This window comes from Haliaeetus albicilla (assembly GCF_947461875.1).
Source record: "Haliaeetus albicilla chromosome Z unlocalized genomic scaffold, bHalAlb1.1 SUPER_Z_unloc_1, whole genome shotgun sequence".
Classification (NCBI taxonomy): Eukaryota; Metazoa; Chordata; class Aves; order Accipitriformes; family Accipitridae; genus Haliaeetus; species Haliaeetus albicilla.
The window spans coordinates 174981-197134 of record NW_027212410.1 but is presented as its reverse complement, the minus strand read 5'-3'; the positions used below and the strand labels follow the sequence as shown (position 1 = coordinate 197134).

General features: G+C 42.5%; 1 protein-coding gene across 1 annotated transcript in view; it reads right to left on the bottom strand.

The window, feature by feature from the left end:
- Positions 1-1251: 1251 nt before the first annotated feature.
- DCAF12 (DDB1 and CUL4 associated factor 12) overlaps positions 1252-22154 on the bottom strand; it is a 35794-nt gene continuing 14891 nt past the window's right edge. Inside the window, exons 5-9 of the mRNA XM_069777769.1 lie at positions 18528-18721; positions 17352-17417; positions 16587-16749; positions 12482-12666; positions 1252-11696 (exon numbers count right to left, since the gene is read on the bottom strand). Coding sequence (XP_069633870.1) covers positions 11538-11696; positions 12482-12666; positions 16587-16749; positions 17352-17417; positions 18528-18721 — 767 coding nt within the window. The 3' untranslated portion in view covers positions 1252-11537. The remainder of the gene's footprint in view (positions 11697-12481; positions 12667-16586; positions 16750-17351; positions 17418-18527; positions 18722-22154) is intronic.

The window sequence follows — 22154 nt, the reverse complement described above, 5'->3', positions numbered from 1 at the left end:
ATTCTTTATTGCAGCGCTGGATGCATGGGGGATAGTTCCTCCTAGCGTGCATACTATTACCTACAGCAAACAAAGCTTATATTGTTTAATATATACATATTCACTACATTTCCCAGAACTGTTGTACGTATTCATGTTATTTGCCAGAAATTATTTACATCGTGTCCACCCTTTTGGGTGTGTGCTATTAAATGGGTTGGTGGTCTTTCGGGGTCTTCTTCGAAACCCTCTGGTGGTCATATTCTTGGTGTCTGCTAATTGAACTCTCTCTTAAGGCATGCACAGTGCAGGTCATCTCAGGTGGTTCATCTCTTCTTCCTAGCTAGCTGGTCCTGGTAGGTTTTAATCACAAAGCTCAGCAGAACTTAAGCCTTCTTATCTATTTGTGCATACTGTTAACAATGCTCAAGGTTTTCTTACATACCAAAAGTTTCAAAGTCGCTCAAGGAAGCATAAATTAAGCACTACAAAAATACAATGGAGTCTTTCAACTCCAACCTTTATTTCAAGGCATCAGTAATGCCTGCTACAGGGAGCAGAGATGGTGCAGCTGGGGACATGGTCCCCCATAGCTTGCATACAAAGCTGCAGTTTGTCCATGACCATAGAAACTAGCACCTCAGGGTGAGGACAAGTGTGAAGAAGACGAGGATGCAGGAACAGCTTTTAAGCACACGATCTTAACCTCCGAGATAAAGCTTAAATCTCCTCAGGACACTCCTCCAAAAAATAACCTTCCTCATTCTAGGCAGGGAAGAAGAGGCAGCCCAATAAGACAGCTGGACAGAGGCCTCACTCTCCTGTGCAATGGAAATATGGTGGAAGATCCAGTGCTACAGGTGCAGTTTTGGTACATAAAGTCTTCCTGGAACCCTTAGTCTTATAGAACAAATGAGGTACCAGAAGAGGAGAACAGGAAAGAGATGCTTTTAAGAGTAACAGTCCCAACTCTGCCATTAGATAAATTTCCTGTGGAAGAAGCAAGGAGTGTTACTGCAGCTGTATAGAGAACAGGACTGAAGCTCAAGTGGTAAAAAACATGAGTAAGCTGAGAACCTGCCCTTTGGGTATCAATCCACTCACTGGTGAAGGAAGAACAACAGTTCACTTTATTTCCTTTGAATCACTCATGTTAACACAGAGGCTGGATTGTTACAGGGACAAACCCAAGCCCACTTGCTCTCAAACTGCCCTGGATTCACGTGCAGTGGGATGATCAGCAAATAAAGGAAACCATCAGCCAAGCCAACACACTATACAAATACATTTTATTTAGAGATACCCATAATAAGATGCACAAATACTTTTTGTTCACCAATTTTCCAATCACAACTTCAAGTAGTGGTAAAAACAAACTGCAATTAATTACAATTATCTATATAACAGGGCAGTAATAAAAGATCCATTTGTCAGATTACAGCATGGTTAACAATACTCAGGTGAGAATGTACAGATCTAGGTATTTAAAAAGTGCATGGGTCATTGCCACATACACTAACATGCTTTTTCAAAGAGCAACATCTTTCTGGCATGTGAACACAGTAACCCGGTTAATGCAAGATGGAAAATTAGGCTCTTAATTTCATCTGGAAATCTATCTATTCACAGTTTTTCTCCAAACGGCAAATTAAGAGTTATTTGTGACTGACACATGGAAAGCAATCTGTAAAAATCACTGTTACATTGTCCATGTAGTCAAGCAACACACAGATGACCTAAAATGATCAGTTCCAGCCTACACCTTCACAGCTCTTCTACCACAGTCTTCAGAAGAGTCCAGAGTACTTGATTGCATTTAGCAAGCTGGCAGAAGAGTTGTAATCCAAGAACCAAGCTCTTGCACCGAGTTCTTCCACAAGAGAAATCTTAATCCTCAAATTTCAAAAACCCCATATTCCACCTGCAAGCATGTCACCTGGATCACATATTGCTGGGTTTACTTTTAAATTCCCACCTAAATGGAGGGAAAGGTAGGAAGTGGTGCTGATCTGAGAGAGTAGCTGCATTGGTTTAAAGTTGTATTTAAAACACATGGAACCTGGACTCTTCTCTCCCGTGTCTCTCTCAAACCAAGGAAGTTCAGCAGGTTCCACCACTCAATGCAATCCCTGTTTTGCTTTTAAATAGGGATAGTGCTATACGGTGCTTGGGAAAGACCAGCAAAGGACTGTTGTGTGGATGATTACATGAAAGAGCAAGAAACACATTAGATCAGTCTTCGGTTAAACTTCTTCCACTACAAACAGAGAGACAGAGACTGACTTTTGCATTATAGTTGAGAGGCACATTTTGCATTGATGAACAGAAAATCCCAGTTTACATTGCAACTTTCTGTGGACTAGAACACAGACAAACCTACTGTTAAAGCAATTTTTAAAAAGAAACCAAAACCTCAGTTACTGTTCTATTTAAAATTCTTAAACTGCTCCCTCACCTATTCCATCCAGAGATACCTTTCCACTTGTGTGTATGCAGCTGCTTTTCCTCCCTAAAACTTGTTTGTGTAAGACATCCTTGTTTCTGTGCACCTTGGAAGTAGACAGGTAATTCCAATGCCTCTCAGGGTGGGCCCCTGTACCACATTCACGAAAGCTGAGAAAGTCAGTACAATTTTGTACATACACAGTGAACCCCAGAAGAAACAACAAGAAAAATAAAAGCCACCAAACTGAAACAGCCAGCAGTACAGGAATCAACTCCTTCATGGAGCAGGAATGAGGTTGGAACAAAGCCTTTCAGACTGAAAGGGGAATACCAGTCCAGGGAGATAACCAGGGCTGAGTCAAATGAATAGGAAGACTGTGAGCAAGGCCACAACTCCGCAAGCTGCTGCCTAAGCAAGTGTAGAAGTCTCAAACTGTCATAGGGCTTTAAGAGGTGCCCCCGGGCTTTGCAGAACTGGTACCTGAACTAGTAAGCTGTCAGAGGGCAGGGAACTTGCTCGAGTCCCAAGGGGTAGAGGGTGGCAAGATAGGAGCGAGGTCAGGAGGAGAGGCTGAGAATGGAGACACAGCATTTTGAGCAAGAGTGACAGAGCCCGTTAGAAGTTACTTATCCAGACCTAGTCACAATGGCCCCACTATCACACCTGCACTGAGAGCAAAGCACAGAGCAGCTAACTGAAGCTGTAAATCCTAGCTGGCCTGTTAACACCCCTGTACATCAACAACAAACCAGCTGGAAGGAACTGCAGACAAGGTCCTTTTCACTCCATCACAGCAGGAAGCACATGGAGGTGGCTGGTGGCAGCTGTAAAGCATGCTAGTCACAGTCAATCAAGAAAACGGAGAGACAAGTGCATTGGTAACCCTGAGTGATGAGGGTGAGAGTGAGTGACCACTGAGGAAACTGGTTCTTCCCCACGCCGTCTTCACATCTCATCTGAAGAGGGATGACCAGCAGTTTCACAAGCTCTGGAGCAACTAATCTGCAGTTGCATAAGCATACAGCATGATGGAGCAAACCCTCAAGGTTTCCATTGCTCAAACGCTCCATTACCAGCTCATCGCCGAGCGTAGCCAGCCCCTGGGCATTACTGCTGGCCAAAGCTCATTATAGTAACTTTTGCCTTTTGAGCGCAGGGTTAGAGTTTAGCCACTAGCCCTACTATAGCACAGTTTTTTCATAATCCACCAAATATGCAAGAGACAAAAAAAATCTGTGGCGAAAGCCTTTAAATGGGATCAAGTCAGCAGAAAGTCAGTGATGCACCCTCCTGGCTTTGCCCTTAATGAAAACTTTAGTTATGACATTGAGTAGCAGCCAAAGATGCCAGTGCTCTGGTTGACTAAACCACCACTGATCAGCTTAATAAACACAATGGGTGCAGATGCAGGGCAGCTCCACTTCCTGATCTGCTGACATCCACTGAACAATACAGATGCAAGAGAATGTCACCTTCTGTAGGCCGCACAGGATCGGAGTCACCACTTCTGAGGCAGCCAGCCAGCCATTGAAGTTTATGGTAAAAACACAGAGTGATCTTTCTGCAGTAGGCTACAGGTTTTCTTCTTATTATGACTCAATATTTTTCAGACTAGGCAACCAGCTTTGAACGGATTGTTAAAGGCGAACTAGGAAGAATGGGAGAAGAAGAAGGTGCTGAAGGTTACAAAACAAAGTTAAACCCATCTGTTCTACTCCGAAAAGTGACTGTGACAGAAGAGGACCTTAGTGAATTTGGAGAAACTCTGAAGTTAGCAAGAACTAAAAAGAGAACTCCAGATTAATTCTGTACTGGGGTACAGAGAGAACAGATACAGCTAGCACAGGAAATACACGTACATTAGAACTCCTTGACCGCATATTAATGTCAATACACTGATGACTAATCATGCTGATTCTAAAAACAAAGATAGCCTCATGGATCAACAGAAGGCAGTACTGTACTTCAGTTAATTACGGATATGCATGCCCACTGAAGGCCACAGTGAGTGAAGAAGTGTACCTGTTTCCATGCTCTTATGATCAAATTAACCTTACAGCTGGGAAGGGACATCTTGTATCAATCACACCATCCTCTGCCATCTGCATTAGGGACAGAAACTCAGCCCAAATTCCAGATGTCAGTTTGAGTTTAAGAACAAAGGTTTCCTTTGCCAATTCAGAAAAAGCCAAACATGTAATGTCTTTGTATTAAAAAAAAAAAATTAAAAAAATCACTTTTCAGAGGAGAAACAATTTGCAAGGTAATTCTGAACACTGAGCCCCATGTGCGGACAGGCTGGTTTTGCATACTATCTGTGATTTCCCACTGTTCCATTTGCAAGCTGCATCAATAATTTTGAACAGTTTTACCTTAGTTAAAAATGTGCACTGTAACATTTAAAGAGAGCTGTTACTACTTCACTTGACAGCTTCTGAGATAGTTCAGGATCCAGTGCTGTTTCTGACACAGCTCACGACAGAAACAGCAAGCTGAGAAAGGCTCAGCTAAATGGGTGGAATTGCAAGAGTTGTTATCAAGCATCAGACCCTGGATTCAGAAAAAAAGCCAGCAAGTGCCAATTATTTCCGCCCCCCCCCCCCAAGGCTTGAGAACTTATTAAATATATTTGGAAAAAAAAAATTAAAAACAGTTCACTGTAGGACATCCTAGTCTCAGAAAACAAGTTGTGATAACTGCATGTTTTAAAACACCTTGTGTAGTTTGTGCATCATATACAAGTACATCATAGGCAATGGGGAAGATCCAGCATTTGTGTACACATTAACATACAGGCAAACACTGATAGACGTAACAGGTAAGACTGATCCCAAAACAAACCAGTGCATTGATTTGTGTCTACACCACATCCTAAAACATATGGAACAAGTCACAAGTAACAGTACAAACCTCTTGCAACTTCAAAACGTACATCTTAGAAAAAGACAATGCACGTACCCAGCCCTAAGACAGTTATGAGTTTGTGAGATAACTTTTCGAAGATCAAGGTACCAGAAGAGGAAGGCACATTAACCTCTGGTTGGTCCGTGTCGGTATTATTTGGATGAGTCATAGTGATTTATATACCCTGAGACTGTGGGAGGCCTTGAAAAGGAAAGGAGACCAGTTGAATGGGCAAATATAAAGTACAAGTTTAATGAGATTTTAAGATTCAGCACCTGAATTTTCCCTTTTAACAAGGGAATCTAGAAAAGCAGTTCCTAAGAAAAGAATGTATTGACTCCTAGATTTTTGTTCTGAGGTCAAACAATCAACATCTAGGACTATAGAAACATTGCACTATATTGCAACGGTTTTCACACACCCTCTCAGCTTCAGTCTAATGACCACAACTGGTATGCAATCAAGTGTTTTACTTGGTGTTTTTCTGGGTACAGAAATGGTCAGGTAGGCCACATTTTCCCAACTCTGTCAACCCTGGCACCCTGTTTTGGATCTGTGTGTGCTTTCTTAGATCATACTGCTCCCAGCAGGATACTAGAAAATGGCACTCAATTTTTAGTTGGGAAGATTCCTTTCTGTCAAGAGCATTCTTTCAATTTGCCAAGTATCATGTGGTTTTGATAAAGAAACCCAGCATCACAAGCAAAAAGATACTCCCTATTTTAAATCCTTGAAAATTAACATGGAGAAACAAGAATGACAGGGATATCTACTTGATCCCTCTGAAAACATTTCTGATTAAGCCCTTTCACAAGTACCTCCTGAGCAATGAACAAGTATCCCCTCTATGTTTTTAAATTCCTCAGGAGTCCTGAAAGCAATACCAAACACTGTTGGGCTTTCACCTTTTCTCTTGTGCCCCCTTGCCCATCTTCACCACACACCAAAGTGCCTGCTTGCAGAGGCAAGGGAGAGCATATGCAGGAGATCCCTTCAGACAAGATGTGGCTATATTCTTTCCACTCTCCTTCCTCTGCAACATGTACAAATTCCTGGTGCCTGTGCTTCAGAGACTTTCAGGTAAGTTACTGAAGGCACTGCAACACTCAGAAATGCATTTTAAGTTGAGGTCACACCACGGGCTGTAGCTGTGGGGTGGCCAGTGGTGCACACAGGGATTTTCACTTGTCTTTAAGCTAGGAGGCGTGTGCCTGGCTAGCATGGGAGTCCAGGACTCGGTACAGGCTGGCCAGAGGATCAGCTCCACCTGCATCACACACAGCTCTGCAGCAGTGATCCTAGGAACAAGCTGTACCCCAGTTCAGCAATTTAGTCATAGCAGCAATTGCGACAGAAGCAAATTAAGAACCTTGGAAAAGTGGGTTTATGGAAAATGAGGGCATCAGACCACCACAAGCAGATCTCAGAGCTCCCACCTAGCTGCTGAAAGATGCTGCTGCTTTGCCAAGATGCAGCAACTGACAGCCTATCTGTTCTTGGTTTCTTGCAAACAAACAAAACAGGTGACCTCCATGAAGGGTCTAGGCAAGCCTGCTTTATTTCACAGCTGCACCAGGTGAGGGACATAAATTCACAAGATCAGTAAGTACCTCTCAACTGAGGGGCAGAAATTAAGACACCAAACCACCACTCGACATAGCTGGATCATAACTTTACTCTGTTAACTCTGTAGCTGCAAGCTATGTACAAAGGAAGTACTCAAGTGAAGGAAAAGGATGAAATTCTGGAGAAGATAAACTGATACATAAGTATCTTTCTTAATCCTTAAGATACAAAAAGCTGCCAAAGACTTGAAACAGAGGCAGCAAATATATCCCCATAATGAAGTTCAGGAGTCCCTCTCATGAAGGGAGTCACAAGAGTCACCCACAATGTCAATGTAACATTAGTGGACAGACTTAAGTCCAGTAAGATCACTGGGCACTCTCGCAGTGAATCTTAAAAATGGATCTATGTGGAGAATTAACAACTGAGACTAGGAACAAACACCTACTAACTATTCTTTGGTAATTTACTTACCTTGGACTAACACCAGCAGCACTGATGAGGGAATCAAACAAGTGGACTCACTTCTTTACCGCAATCCCAGAAAGCACCCGAGGAGAGCACTAGCAATTCTCCCTGGATGACTTGACTGTACAAGGGAGAAAGCTGGAGGAATTACCAGGAATAAGGTGTTTGGTGAAGAGGGTGAGCACCGCCCTCACTGCTATGCTCAAGCCAACACTGCAAAGTAGCTTCTGCTTCCTTAGTAACATCCGTCACATTAACACTCAACTGTTACTGAGGAGTTGCTACCCAGTACTTACAAGCTGGGTATTACTGAAGCCATAGTTAAGTCACTAGTTTGATTACATGTGATTATGAATACTGAAAATGTAATACCCAAAGATACCCAAATTAACATGCTAGTCTACTGAAAAGAGCTAAGCAGTAAAATTAAGTGCTTCCTACACTCAGCAGCAGCACAAAAGATCCCACATGACTGAAAAGTCAACAGCAGGAAGAAAAGTCTGAAGGTCTGTTTAATTAAAGTTCTTTCCTCTCCTTCAAGTGCCTAACACTAGATAAAGCAGAGTCTGTTCCCCCCACCAGGAATAGACTGTTGCTGTGTAATCCCATCAGTGAAACATGTATGAGGGCAACTGCCCAGTTCCACAGTCTAAGCCAGCCTCAAAGGTATACCCAGTTTAAAATAAAGCATGGCTTGACAAAATGCCAGCAAGCCCATTTCTGCTTGACAGAGGTCACCTCTGCAAGTACAATATTGCTACAGTAAAGACTGGGATGATTTGGGGTGGAGGAGGCAACCCCAAACACACCATTCCGGAGGGGAGGAAGGAGCAAGGGAGGGAAATCATTAAAGAAACATTGGAAAAGAGAAGACGGTCTGAAAATGGGCATGCCACTGGGTCTCAGCAGAGCACAGTGAGCTGTTCAAGAAGCTACTGAAGTGCAGTCACAAGACTCAACTCCATCCATCGCAGGGGTCTATCTGACATTTCAATAACAGGATGCCCCCAAATCACCTCCACGCAGAGCCTGGAGATTCCCTGTCGTACAGCCATTTCTGCCCTTTGATGGGAAATCCCTGCCTTTCTCTCCATGATCCTGGATTTCAATTCCAATATCTAACCCAACAGGGAAACAAAATCAAATCAAGTAAGGAAACCTGGCTTTTCCCTGTTCCTCCTATCACTTATCTTTGGACAGTTGGCATATCATCACCTTTGCCTCAATTTCTAACACTAACTGGACCAAAAGTGACAGACAACCAACCACAAAATATTCTGAAACTTAACATCTGTGTCACTACAAGCATTTAAACCCAATAAAACAGGCTAGAAATTGAGTTCTCTCTGGCCCAATTTGTTTACAGGCTTGCAGCACTGTCTAGTTTGTTTCCAGTTTTTGGGGGGGATTTTCATACAGCAACAAGGATGGACCCCTCCCCATGAGAAGTCATCTTTGCAAGAAAGCACCCTGAAAGCAGAATACACAGAAGCACATGAGACTTGAGGAATTTTACATCCTTGTGCAGATTCTTCTTAGAATTTTCCAAAGTTTCCTATGCAGAAATAAAAAAGAAGGGCACTCACACTACCAGGCTTTAGGACCACACATTGAGGTACTCAGGGAGATCAGAGTCAGCAGAGTCAGGACACTTTCCAGGGGTGTCTTCAGTAACCTAGAGACTACACTGACTGCAGAAAAAATAGCCTCTGTGTTTGGAGGCTGAAGCTCAGTCCACACAAATACCCTTTTTGCTCCCTCACCCAGACCTGGGATATGCTTCAATTAACAGATCACCATCAGGGCTAGAATTGGAAATTCTAGACCAGGAGTTTTCGATTGGCACTGGTGACACTAAGTGCCTAATTAGTAAATGTTGTTTCAGCAGAACTGGAGGACACTCAAGTGCCTCGTCTCTTTTGAGGGAAAAAAAAAAAAAAAAAAAAGCAGTACCTCAGACCAAGCCCAAATAAAAAAAGCTAAGCAGAACACATTCCCTGTGACAGAGTGATCTTACACAGTAGCTGAAGGAATAATCCTAGAAATACACAACCAGCCATACTTCGCCAACACTTGTTTTTCTCTGCATACTTCCACCTCTCAAAACCTCTAAAATAACCAAAGCAGTATGTTGCCATCACAGAACAATGCAGGCACCATTATGACATCTTTAAAAAACAATGATCAACTCTACATAAAATTGGAGAGCTCCTTTGCTACCCCATGGTATATAATTTGTCCCTTTTCAGAGAAAAGCCTGAACAGCCGCACACAGCGCCGTGAACTCATTCAGTTTAAGCAACCAACCCACAAGGGAAGTAGAATTATGAAATGCCGCAAGAAGATCTGTTTGTGAAGCACCCATGGCAGTGCTCAGTGTGAGTAAATTATACTTCTGGGACAGGTGCACATCTGGGAGAGCTCTTCTCTGGCCATGATTTCCACCAGGATGGAAGGGAACTGCATTCCTTGCAGGATTTCCATCCAAGCCTCCACTACCAACTGGAAATTAAGCCTGAGGCTCACTGCTTGGCATTACTGATGAAGATACCGAGTACAAAGACGAGAGGGACCACAAGAACACATGCAGACTAGCTCTATGCAGTCTGGCAGGAACTACGTAAGGGACTAGAGCTACTCTGCAGTGGTGGCTGTGATCTCCAGCAGACGGGAGAACAGAGCATGTCCCAGCTTTGTCTTTCTTCTTGGCTTCAACCAGCTGCCCATTTGGCACCAAAGCAGTGAGGTACAGACACACTCTGCTCCACCAGTGACAGAGGCAGGGGAAAGGCATTCACCCCAGCAGGACAGAGGCATCATCAGTAACAAGCTGAGAGTTTGGTGCCTGCCAAAAGGCTAGGAGGAGCACCCTGGAGTCCTGCATTTTAGCTGAGTATTAGGTAAGACCATCACCATGGAATGTACACGTTTCACAGCTGGACCTGAAGGTCATTGGACCTATTATCCCCACCCAGTCCCACATGAAGCTTGATGGAGTCTGAATGCAAAAAGCAGCAGGGGATTTGGGGAAAGACTGAGCTTCTGCTACAGCAAGCAGGATGACAGCAGGTGCTACTGCAACATGAGCTAACAGCAAGTTACCCTGCTACATGGAAAGTTTCTAGCTTGTGATAGTTAAGTCCGAGATGCACTCTTTAGCCTTGGAAAAAAACCACTTTATTTATTACATTGACTTATTAGAGGAGATGCACAACAAGAACAGCTAAAATGGGAAAAGTTTCCACAACCTGGGACAAAAATGGTCCTGGGATTTAGGCAGTTTAAGAAGAACTCATGAGCTACAGCAGCAGCACACTCAGAAACCTTGGCTCATCATATTGAATGACAAGAACACTCGCATCCCTAGCTCCCATTTCCTCTAAGCACCTCTGCAGGCCCTCCATGTAATGTCCCCCTGCAATAGCCATGCTGCAGAACAGTCTACACAAACTCCAGTTGTGCAAGCTGATACCTGGGACAGGCAGAAAAGGAACAGAGAACAATTTTTGCTCCTGGCACTGCTGAAAACTACAATTCAAACACAAATGCACTTTTGAAAACTCCTGCAGTTCTGCAGTTTGGGCCTGATGGGCAATACCCCTGGGGAATCTGTCCCTGGGCTCCGATGAGTACAGCTTAAAATTACCATATTCCTCTATGTATAAACAGTGTCATTAGACTTGTACTTTTAAAAAATAAGATCAACCCAGGCCAGGGCCAGGCTCTGCAGATAAAGTAGTAGCTTATCTCTTATAAATATTTTTAATATTTTTTAATTACAAGTAGTCCTCACTCCAGGTAATGTAACTGACACAAAGCCCCTAGACTTTCACAGAAAGCCTGGGAGCAACCACTCTTTAAGGAAGGAATCCTACCTCACAGCAAAGTAGGGGAGGGGGCACATGGCCAAGATAGCCTAAATGTGGGGAAGAGTCATCTGGAGTAAATACAATAAACAGGGCATTAAAAAACCCATCATATAAAGGATCAAGGAGGTTAAAGCAAAAAACTGGTTCAAAAAGATGTACAAAACTGTTGGAGACCAACAGAAACTCTGCCAAAAAATAACTTGCATTTAAATCAGAAATCAATGGCATCACACAATTTTGTTGTTAAAAAAAGGAAAAGAAAAGTGGAAATCTGTGTAAAGATCAGCATTCATAAAGAGTTATCATTAGCTCCAGAGACCAGCGTAATTCCCATGAAGTCCTGATGGAAGAGGGCCTCCTGCCACAAAGAGTTTCATTCCAGACGAGTCGTAGCAGTGGGTGTAAACAGCATTTGGGAAGAAACTTATGTCAGAAAAATAATTCCTCCAGGTTTCATCATGGTTCTGTTAAAGAAAGGTTTAGAATTGTTACTGTTGCCAAACAAACCCAAAACCTTGTTTCACAAAAGCAGAAGGTAGCTTCCAGAGCCTAAAAATGGTTCTTTTCTATTAACACTCTCTGAAGCTTCAGACAGATCAACTTGAAGACATCAGAGTTGTCCTGAAGCTTTTTCTGAGGACATTTGGGCCAAACATTGGACAAAGGGAGGTGAAGGGTAGGGAAGATACCAAGTTTCATTAGTTTTTAAAGTTACATCAAAATGATACAAAAGGTAATGGATAGAAGTTAGACAAAGCCATTAACTGCTTCATGATAATATACAGGAAATTGAGCTCAAGTGCCTGCCATGGCTTTACCTCAGGAAGCCACAGCTTCTAAAATTGCACAGAATTGAATTAAATCACTTTAGAACCATGCTACAGTAGCATGGTTTTAAAGGAAGACAATGTATTTTTGTTTGAGCTTCTGAAAACTAAAACTAAGTTACATACAAAAATATAAAGATATAAAATCTAGTTTATTTATGAATCAGTGCATAAGCACATTAGTCAGTATGCCTTACACTCAAGCAACCAACCTTCAATACTCTTTCATAAAGCTTTTGTAGAAAGCAATTCTGCAGCACTTCTTGCTTACATGATTACTGTTACACGATCAGTGTTTTGCTGGGATGTGTTTCATACAACAGCTCCCATTATTATAAAAAGAACTGGTTCTCAAGTCCTACAGCACTCCTGTGTAAAGGGTCTCCTACAGCCTCAAAGGCTCTCCTGAGCCTCCTACTCACCAGCCAGCCTTTCCCAGTAGTCAGCTTCAAAATTTCACTCCCTCCTGGTTTCTGCCTCTGTCCATAGCAGGCATGTGTGGTCTTTTCATCCAGGAACCTCTGGGCTCTGATATCATAAAACAGTAAGGAACCTTGCCCTGTTCCCACTGTGATGATGTGCTCGTAGAAGCTCACCGATCGAATACCTGTCAAACAGAGAAGGGACATACAATGCAGTAAGGAAGAGGGATGCTTTGGCTCTGCAGTGCTGCTGCTTGATGTCTAGTATTTTAAGAGGAACTACCTACTCATATTCTTCACAATATGTAAGTTTCCCCACTGCTATGGAGCAGTGCAGACAAATCCCATTGATGCTATTAAAGCAGCAGCTTCAGTTACATATACTACTTCCCTTCTCCTCTGAGGCCATCAGCTACACTGATTGTGCACAGTAAGAAGCTTCATTCTCAGCAGGTCCCAGCTCTGCCAGAGAAGCAAAGATCATAAGCCATTTAGGATCAAGAGCAGCTTTGTTCTGTCTTTCACAAGCCTCTAAGTGAACACACCATGAACAAGTACGTGGCAGCAGAGGAAAGAACGTCACACTGGTTTCCTCTGTGAGCTCACACCCTATCTAGCTACCTGATAAGCGACTGTGTGAGAAAAATCACTGTCCCAGCTGCCACCAAGTACATTTTGCTGATCAACAGGCTAGCTGCAAGCAAGTATAACCATAATAATCACTAGTCACTTTGCTGCTAAGATAGATGAGGTTCTTAAGTAATTTTGCAGCTATCTCCACTCAAATATTCTCACAAGCACACCTTATTCTTTGCAGCTGGCACTTTTAGCACTTCACCCAGCAATGAAAAGAGACTAGGAATCCTGCAACCTAAGCAACGCCATGTTCCACCAGTACATGAGATGCTACAGCAATTTTCCAGTCCAAACAAAACATTCTACCACAATTCAGTTATGCCATTAGATTGAATAAAAGTACATTTTGTTTTCACAAATTCTAAACCTGAAGCCTCAGCTAAATGAGGATCCCTTGGAAATAATCTTGGGGAGACTCTGTATGTAGAAACTTGCAATTTGCAAAATGTCTTGTCATCTCACCTCTATTTGTTGTGCAAAAGGTTTGTTCTGTGTAAGCACTCTACCCCAGACAACTCTTTTATACAGATTAAACCCCACTATGTCTATGTTTTTCCTTCCTGCACAACACGATGCCAAGTTATAAACCCTATGGCTTTTTAAGCCCTCTTTAAAGTACCACTGAATTACAGCCTGAACAAGCATTCAGACAGAGGGGGAAAAGAGCAACTTATGCCAGCTACATCCACATGCCAACTGTTGTCACCATACCAAGTGAGACTGAACACCACGGAACTTGTAACATACTGGAATACACCCAGCGGTATACGTGGCAGCAGACATGCGTGAGGTGTGGATGCAGCCAGGGAGCTTCCCCTTTCTCTTTTGTACAGAGTTCTAACTAGAAACACATCCTCATCCTTCCACAACCTGATGTTACATCCACAGCTGCCAGCATCTGTGCCACACACTTAGAACAGGCAAGGCCACATTGTCCTGCTCCAGGTGTGAAGTGAAGTCTTGGCTGCAGGCTTAATAGGTGGGAAACTGCTGTGAAAGTCTCACACCTGCTGAATTAGATTTACCAGATTCATGTAAGAATCTCCACTTTAATTCAGAGAACTACAAATGCATCTGAGCAAGTTGGAGAGGTCTTCCCCCCCCCATTACAAGGGCCTGGCTCTGGCAAATACATGCAGAAAGCTTCAAGCCCTCTACAATCAGCAAGAGCAGTCACTTGGATAAGAGGAGAAAGGCACAAGAGGAGACCTCCTCTTATTTTTACTCTGGAAGTGCTCTTGACAAACAACCCAGCAGAACACTTACTTAACAGAAACAGGTGAAGGAGTATGAAAGCAGATGGCATATACTTTTCAATGCAATTTATTAATAAAAAGCTATAAAATGCAGAATGACTGTGGATCTTTCTCTAATAAAAAAAAATTAACTGAAGGAATCTGTGATGTACCCACAACTAAGAGGATGTTTAGAACAGGCTTTCAGGAAGAGCACTTCAAATTGGCTCCTAAGGGGCTGAAGTACCTCAGATTCATCATTCCCATCAAATGAAAAGCACAGTCTGTGCCCAGAACTGATCACAGTAAGCTCTCCAACCTAGCCAGCACTCTACCACCTGCGGACCTGGACTATTTGGGTCAGCAAATTGAGTCTTACTCCTGAGAGGCAAGGAGGCTCTACAAATCCCAGAAGGAAATGAAGATGCAGTAGCGTGTCCTACACAAGGAGCAGACACAGAGTCCATGCCATGCAAGCCCTGTCCACTACATTAACATTGCTACTTTCAGGATATAAAGTCAAGGGCACACAACATTGCACTGCACGCCAGTCAAGCAGAAAGCAGTTGCTCTCGCAGATGAAGAACGAGAGTCCAGGGCCTGCACTTCCCTGTACAACCACTAAGAAAAGCAACACTTAGAAGATGCACTAAAGAGCATTAGCTAACCTTCTCATAGAGAGAAGCCCCAGTTCCAGACTTACTAAATGACCACCTTTCTCTGACCTGCTTTTGTATACAACACTAATGATCTGAAGTTAATGTGGACTTACCACATTCAGCAGGTGCATTTGGAAGCTGAAAGCACATTCAGGTAACACATCAAAGCACTTAAAAGTCAACCCAGATTTCAGTCCATAAATCAATAAAGAGCCTACTTTCTAGAGGTGCTGCATGCTCCAAGTCCCAGTGAGATCAACAGAAAGTTGAAACACTCGGTATCTTGGGAATGAATATTACTTATGTGCCTCCACCACGATGCCAAAAACATCCAGCTCTGCCTACTATGCAGGACAGAAAGCAGCATTGACAAAGGCATTCTCCAGACATGAACTGGAGATGCCCCAGAGATACTACCTACACACAGATCATCCCGCCATCAAGGATGATCACGTACTGAAGGCAGAACCTTTCAGCCACCACTGGGCACCACGCTCCAGTGACTTGGTATTTCTTCCCTATGATACTGAAGGGTGACAGTGTCAGGACCTCCACAGAGCCCTCAGTGACAGTGGGTCAGGGCAAGGGCTGTTGCTGGTAAGATGTTCAGGTGACAACATGAGCTGGGAAAGCACCTTTTCTCATATTACAGAAACTTCTCCCATGTCTGAAAGAAGCAGATCCTGACATTTATTTAGACCGCTCAAACTCTGGTAACCACAGAAATAAAACTTTCCTAATCCTTGCCTACATGCATTCTCTTTTGATAACTTGCCTGATGAAGAGACGGATGCCTAGACACCAGCTAAATAAGGACTGCAATGTATTAGTCTGAGATTAATATGGTTTAAAACAGGCATCACAGCACAGCACCTTCTCATACTTGAAAACAGAATCTGGGAAGAAGCTTATGGGACCATGCATCCTGCAAGTCCTCACATTTGGCCCTGGTGTAAAGTTCAATTGGATATACTGCATCCACACCAGAACAAGAAAACCGCACTCAAATGTGCAAACTTTTTTTTTTTTTTTAAAGAGTGAGCTTTTGTATATTTAAAGCAAATAAATACACATTGAAAATTAAGAGTCTCACTCATGACTTTAAAATTACAAAGCAAGCATTCACTCACAGCATAGACTCCCAATATGATAGCACAGAGCAAACAATATGCTTTTTTCCTGTTCCCAGAGGAAAATGCAATAGACAGTATTAATAGTGGTATAAAGACTGGATCTGCTTTAAGATGAAGTAAAACAGAATAAGACAAACAGTAAAAAAAATAAGTAGAAGTAAAATACACACTTGTAAAATTCAGCAATATTTGGATGATGTACAATTTAGCTGATCATAAAAGCACTAATGTTGTCTATCATTAGATTTCAGAGTTGCTTTCACATTTGGTTTGTTGGTTGCTCAAAGAATACTGTCATAAAAGCAAAACCTACATATACTATTAATGATTCAGTCTATCTCATGAAAAACACTTCCTATTTATTAAAAGCTTATCTTACTGCAGTCTTAACAGCTACTTCTGCAAACAAACCATTTGAAGCACCCTTTGAAAAGTTTCTTACCACTGCCTCTTTCTTTGGAACACACTGATTTCACGTTATACGAAGGCTGCCTGGGATCCAGAAAGGAGACGTGTGCCTGTGATCCTACTGCATAGACTGACCACTCCTGACCATACGCCAAACACACGTTCTCCCTGCAGTATGGCAACTTTGTGGAAAGTAACTGGAAACAGAAGGAAAAAAAAATCAACCCATTATGAGAAAAGAGCAAGATGTTAATAGAACAATTCTGTAAGCTATGTTCAAGGAAGTTGCAGTGAAGAAACCAAAATGCAGCTAAAAAATAAGTTTACCACAGAAATAGAACTTTAAGACAAAAGCAACAACCTGACCCAGAGAAAAAACCTGAAAGAGATGGGATGCCTTATCTGAAATGATAACTGAGATGATAAAGGCTGAAGCCAAGTATTATACAAAGAACAATGGACATTTTGATAAATTGTTTTACATCTTTCTAAGCTACTGTTATTTCTTCAGCGGGTGTACACAGACATCAGCTCTCAGCTGAAAAAGCTTACCACATACGCTAGCATAGATATGGCTGGGTGAACTGGCAGAAAGTTAAGAGCACTCCCCACCCTCCCAAATAAGGGGAGTGCAGAGTTTCTCTCCTCAAGTTCTAATTTTTAGGACATTTCATTTTACATAAAGCTTTTAAGTGTTTTACAAACACTGCTGCTCTTTCTTCAAGCATTAAAGGAGATGAAGAATAGTTAACAGCCTTAACTGCTGTTTAAAATTTAACACCAACAAACAGAAAAACACCTTTGACAGTGTGTGCTCTGCTTTCCAGAGATGAAAATATCCATCTAGGGACACAGCTCCCAGCTCCTATTAAAAGAAAGAAAAAAAAAAAAAAAGTAAGAGAGTTAGTTTCTGTATTACAGATGTCCTTACAAACTCACACTCTCTACTAGGCAGGCTGCATAGTCTGGATTAAACTCATTTGTAATCCTGTGCATGCTTACCAAGATAAATTTTCATTTAATACTGATCTTGATAGAATGTAATACAACACAAAGGTGCCAGGCAGAATAAAAATAATAAAACAATAAAAAAAACAAAAAAACCCAAAAATAACTTTCAAAAGTATAGATTTTGTTAGACAATCAAATAATGAATTATTAGACAGTATAATCTAGAGTTGACAATTCTCTTCAGCAGCTCCCACACTGATTCTGATGCTGAAGCAAACATTTCTTTCCAGGCACTACTCTACTGAAAAAGCTACATGAAGTCTCCGTAACAGAGGAGTAATTAATGGCTATAGTGAAAAGAAAAGCCCACAGGAGCACCATGCTTCTGAGAGCACACCCGCCTTTGCTCCAGACCTTCTCTGTTCTTTTAGGGCAGAAAGAATAGTGGAGACTGAATTGCTATTCCCACTAGCAATAACAAGAGATCAGCATGGGGGAGGTTAACGTTTACTGTTTGTCAAACACCAACAAAGTAACACCAAAGCAAGCACTGGTGCCTGCCCTGTCAGTCAGCCACCTTACTTGCTGAGAAATCCAGCAATGATTCAGTCATCAAAACAGAACTGCCTGAAAGTTACCTGGTCTTCACAAAAGGGGAAGGAAAGCAACAAGAGCACTCAAGAGTGGGATTCAATCTGCAAGAAGTGTTTTGGTGCTTTATCCACTTCTTGTAAACATTCCCCATCTCCCCCACTTAGGATGCAAGTCTAAAAATCAAACCCAGCAAAACTGTTCCTTCTGAAAACATGTGGCGTTCTTTTTCTACTGGACTTCTCCATTCACTTGGGGCAGAAGCAGACATAACAGATGAAGCTACCATCTCACATCATAAGGATGCAAAAGGATCAGGGGAAAAAAGTACTAGGTTGCTTCTCTGGTATTTTTTATTTAGATCACTTTTTCCTTTTTCTAATACATATGGACAGTTTTATGACTTGTCAGCAGTCTTGCTTATCTTACTGACCTTGTTCTTATTGTTGAAAGCCAATGCTCGGACTTTGCAGTTGTCAGGATTGGTGTTCTCCTTGGGGATATCCTTCAGAGCCCTGTGTGTTATGTGGGCATACACAGGAACTTGAGAGAGATTATGCCTGGCATCGCTTTTGGACAACACATCCTCTGTTACTTCCCAAAGTCCCATTGAACCATCCCGGGAACCTGAATAAATAGTCCATAAAAAAATAGTCAATTTCACATATACATAACTCCCCTTTTTAAAAAAGGAATAAACAACAGAGTCTGAAAGAAAGAAAGGATACTATTAATTTATTCTAACTGAACACACTGTTGGTGCCTAACAAAAACATGGTTTTACTGAGCTGTAAAGTTCATAACATTGTGAAGTCATTGTCAAGTGGTTTCTCTACATGGTTCCTAAGCAGCTAGATCACCTATTCTGTTGTCAAACTGACTAGGATGCATCAAAAAACACAATCCTGTACAAAAATCAGCATTAGAGATTCACACATGGAATAAACTCAGAGGCAACTGAACAGCCTACAAGTTCAGCCTGACTTACCAAGGCTGAGACTGACAGTCTGTTAAGCCAATACAAAAACCTCCAAGAGAACTCAGTTGGGTTTATGCCAATTTGGGTTAATTTGATTTCTACCAGTATGCTTATGGATATGTACACACACATTCATGGACTGAACAGAAACAGCTATTTTAAACCACAACTTGTACCAATTTGGATGAAATCTATTTTAAAAATTATTTTGCTAAAACCAGTGCAACTTCTTGTTTAAAGAATGTAACACAAGAACTGAAGTTGAACAAGTAAGAACTCATTTTGTTTTTCTACTGAAGACATTAATCCAAAATATGAATCAATAAGAGTAACAATACTGTATGAAGAAAGCTGAATGTCTTTGGTTCATAGACCAAAACAGGCTTAATCCAAGGCCCTATACCCACCCCTTCTGGTGTTTAGGCAACTCACTTCCATCTAAGGCAGCTCTGACAGGTTTGACATGTACCTCAATTTCTTCCCTACAAAATGTGAAAAACACATCCCTCCTTCTCTCACAAGGAATGCATAATAAAGATGCCAGAAAATAATATTTTTATATATATCTATATCAGACTATTTTATATATATATTTATATACATTTTAATAGTCTGATATAGATATTTATTTTATAGGCTTTGGTACATCACAGGGAATAAGCTGCAAAGACAGTTAAGCAAAACATCTTGTTGCAATACGGATGGTCCAGCACAGCAGAGATGGCTTTGCCCCCTCACAGATGGTGCAGTCATTTGCCACTATCACCTACTACAGCAAAATACAAAAGGAGCTTCCCAACGGCACTTGCATAGCAGCAGGCAGCACACGACACAACATCCTGCCACTCAATTTACATGCTGATGGTTTTTAATGGCATCTAATCTTGCTTGTTATGGAGGCTGAACACTCAAGCAACAGAATTTCTAAACATGGGGACATACTTTAGGAGGAAACCGTCCCTTTTAGTAGCTTTAGCAGGGGAAAAAGTCAATATATGTTGTTCAACCGGTTAGCCCTGAAGCCAAGGAGAATAACATTTGTTACCCTATGCTCAAGCCATCCTGGGAATTATTCATCCCATCTGAAGTTTTTGCCATGGAAATCTTTTTATCCAGCCAATACAACTGAGTGGACTGATGCATTCTCCCTCAGCTATGGCTGTTTAGTCAAGAGTTTAATTTTATGCTTATGGACTACTGAAATACACTGCTGCAGGTTTTAGAAGCAGAGTCCTGCCTTGTTCTTGTTGAAGTTAACACAAGCAAGAGGAATAATCAAGCCCTTGGTCCTCTTTGTACTCTCTCAACCATTTTGACGGCAGTGACAAGAATACTGCCGAATCTCTAACCTCAAGCTATGTGATCGGTGTGATCTGCCATGGGACCAAATGCCCTTTTTCTCCTCCTGTGACATTCAGCCCGCCCCAAGAAAGTCACAAAAAAATTGCATTTAGTTTCTTAATTCAGATAAAGGTATTTGCTATGTCCTAAATGTTTGGAGTTCAAACATTTCTGCTCCACACTTTCAGATACAGATGTAATTGAAATATGTAAGACTAAAACAACGTCAAAAGTTAGTTGTCTTTGTTTTCTCCTGATTAGGATCATCAGCAAAGTTCTGAAGAACTCAGTTTAGCAATCAGACTTGCCAAATGCTTTCAACAAGTTTTCTGTGGTGTCCCAGATCTGGAGACTAGAACGTACATCCTGCTGTAAGCATCATACAACAGAGAACATGGCATTCTTCTCTTCACACCTCCACCTTTGAGCATGCAGAAAACATTGAGAGCAACACAGTTCAATCTCACATGCTGTGCCCCTATTCCATTGGGTCCTTACCTTTCCCTTGGATATTTGTAATCACCTCTGCTGTTCTCTTTAAGCTTACTAGCTGACAATGTTTTTTTAATGCAGATATTTCGGTTGGAGACTTGCAAGGATCAACTTTTGTATTAAATTCAAAATCAAATTCCAGGATTAGCTTTTTGGGGTTTTTTGGGGGGAAAAAAAAAACAACAAAAAACTTACTGAACTAACATTTCAAGTATTTGATTTTTAGGAGACTGTTATGATTTTCTGTCACCTGCAGTTTGACTCCTCCTTGTACAGCATACTATACCCTGTCAGCACAGAAAGACAGTATTAATGCAATAGCATATTAGTATTGCTGCCTTTACCTATGTATTGGCTTTGTGTGGCAAGGTTTTGGTAGCAGGGGAGGTTACAGGGGTGGCTTCTGTAAGAAGCTGCTGGGAGCTTCCCCTGTGCCCAACAGAGCCAATACCCGCTGGCTCTAAGACGGACCCGCCACTGGCCAAGGCCAAGCCCATCAGCAATAGTCGCAACGTCTCTGTGATAACATATTTAAGAAGGACAAAAAGTTGCTGGGACAGACAGAAACGGCAGCCGGAGAGAGAAGTGAGAACATGCAAGAGAAACAACCCTGCAGACCCCCAGGTCAGTGCAGAAGGAGGGGGAGGAGATGCTCCAGGCGCCGGAGCAGAGATTCCCCTGCAGCCCCTGGTGAAGACCCTGGTGAGGCAGGCTGTCCCCCTGCAGCCCAGGGAGGTCCACGGTGGAGCAGATCTCCACCTGCAGTCCATGGAGGACCCTACGCCGGAGCAGGTGGGTGCCCAAAGGAGGCTGTGACCCCATGGGAAGCCCACGCTGGAGCAGGTTCCTGGCAGGACCTGTGGATCTGTGGAGAGAGGAGCCCACGGAGCAGGTTTTCTGGCAGGACTTGTGACCCTGTGGGGGACCCACGCTGGAGCAGTGTGCTCCTGAAGGACTGCACACCGTGGAAGGGACCCATGCTGGAGCAGCTCATGAAGAACTGCAGCCCGTGGGAAGGACCCACATTGGAGAAGTTCGTGGAGGACTGTCTCCTGTGAGAGGGACCCCACACTGGAGCAGGGGAACAGTGTGATGAGTCCTCCCCCTGAGGAGGTTGAAGCAGCAGAAATAACATGTGATGAACTGACCATAAACCCCATTCCCTGTCCCCCTGTGCCACTGCGGGGGGTTAGGTAGAGAATCCAGGAGTGAAGTTGTGCCGGGAAGAAGGGGTGGGTGGAGGGAAGG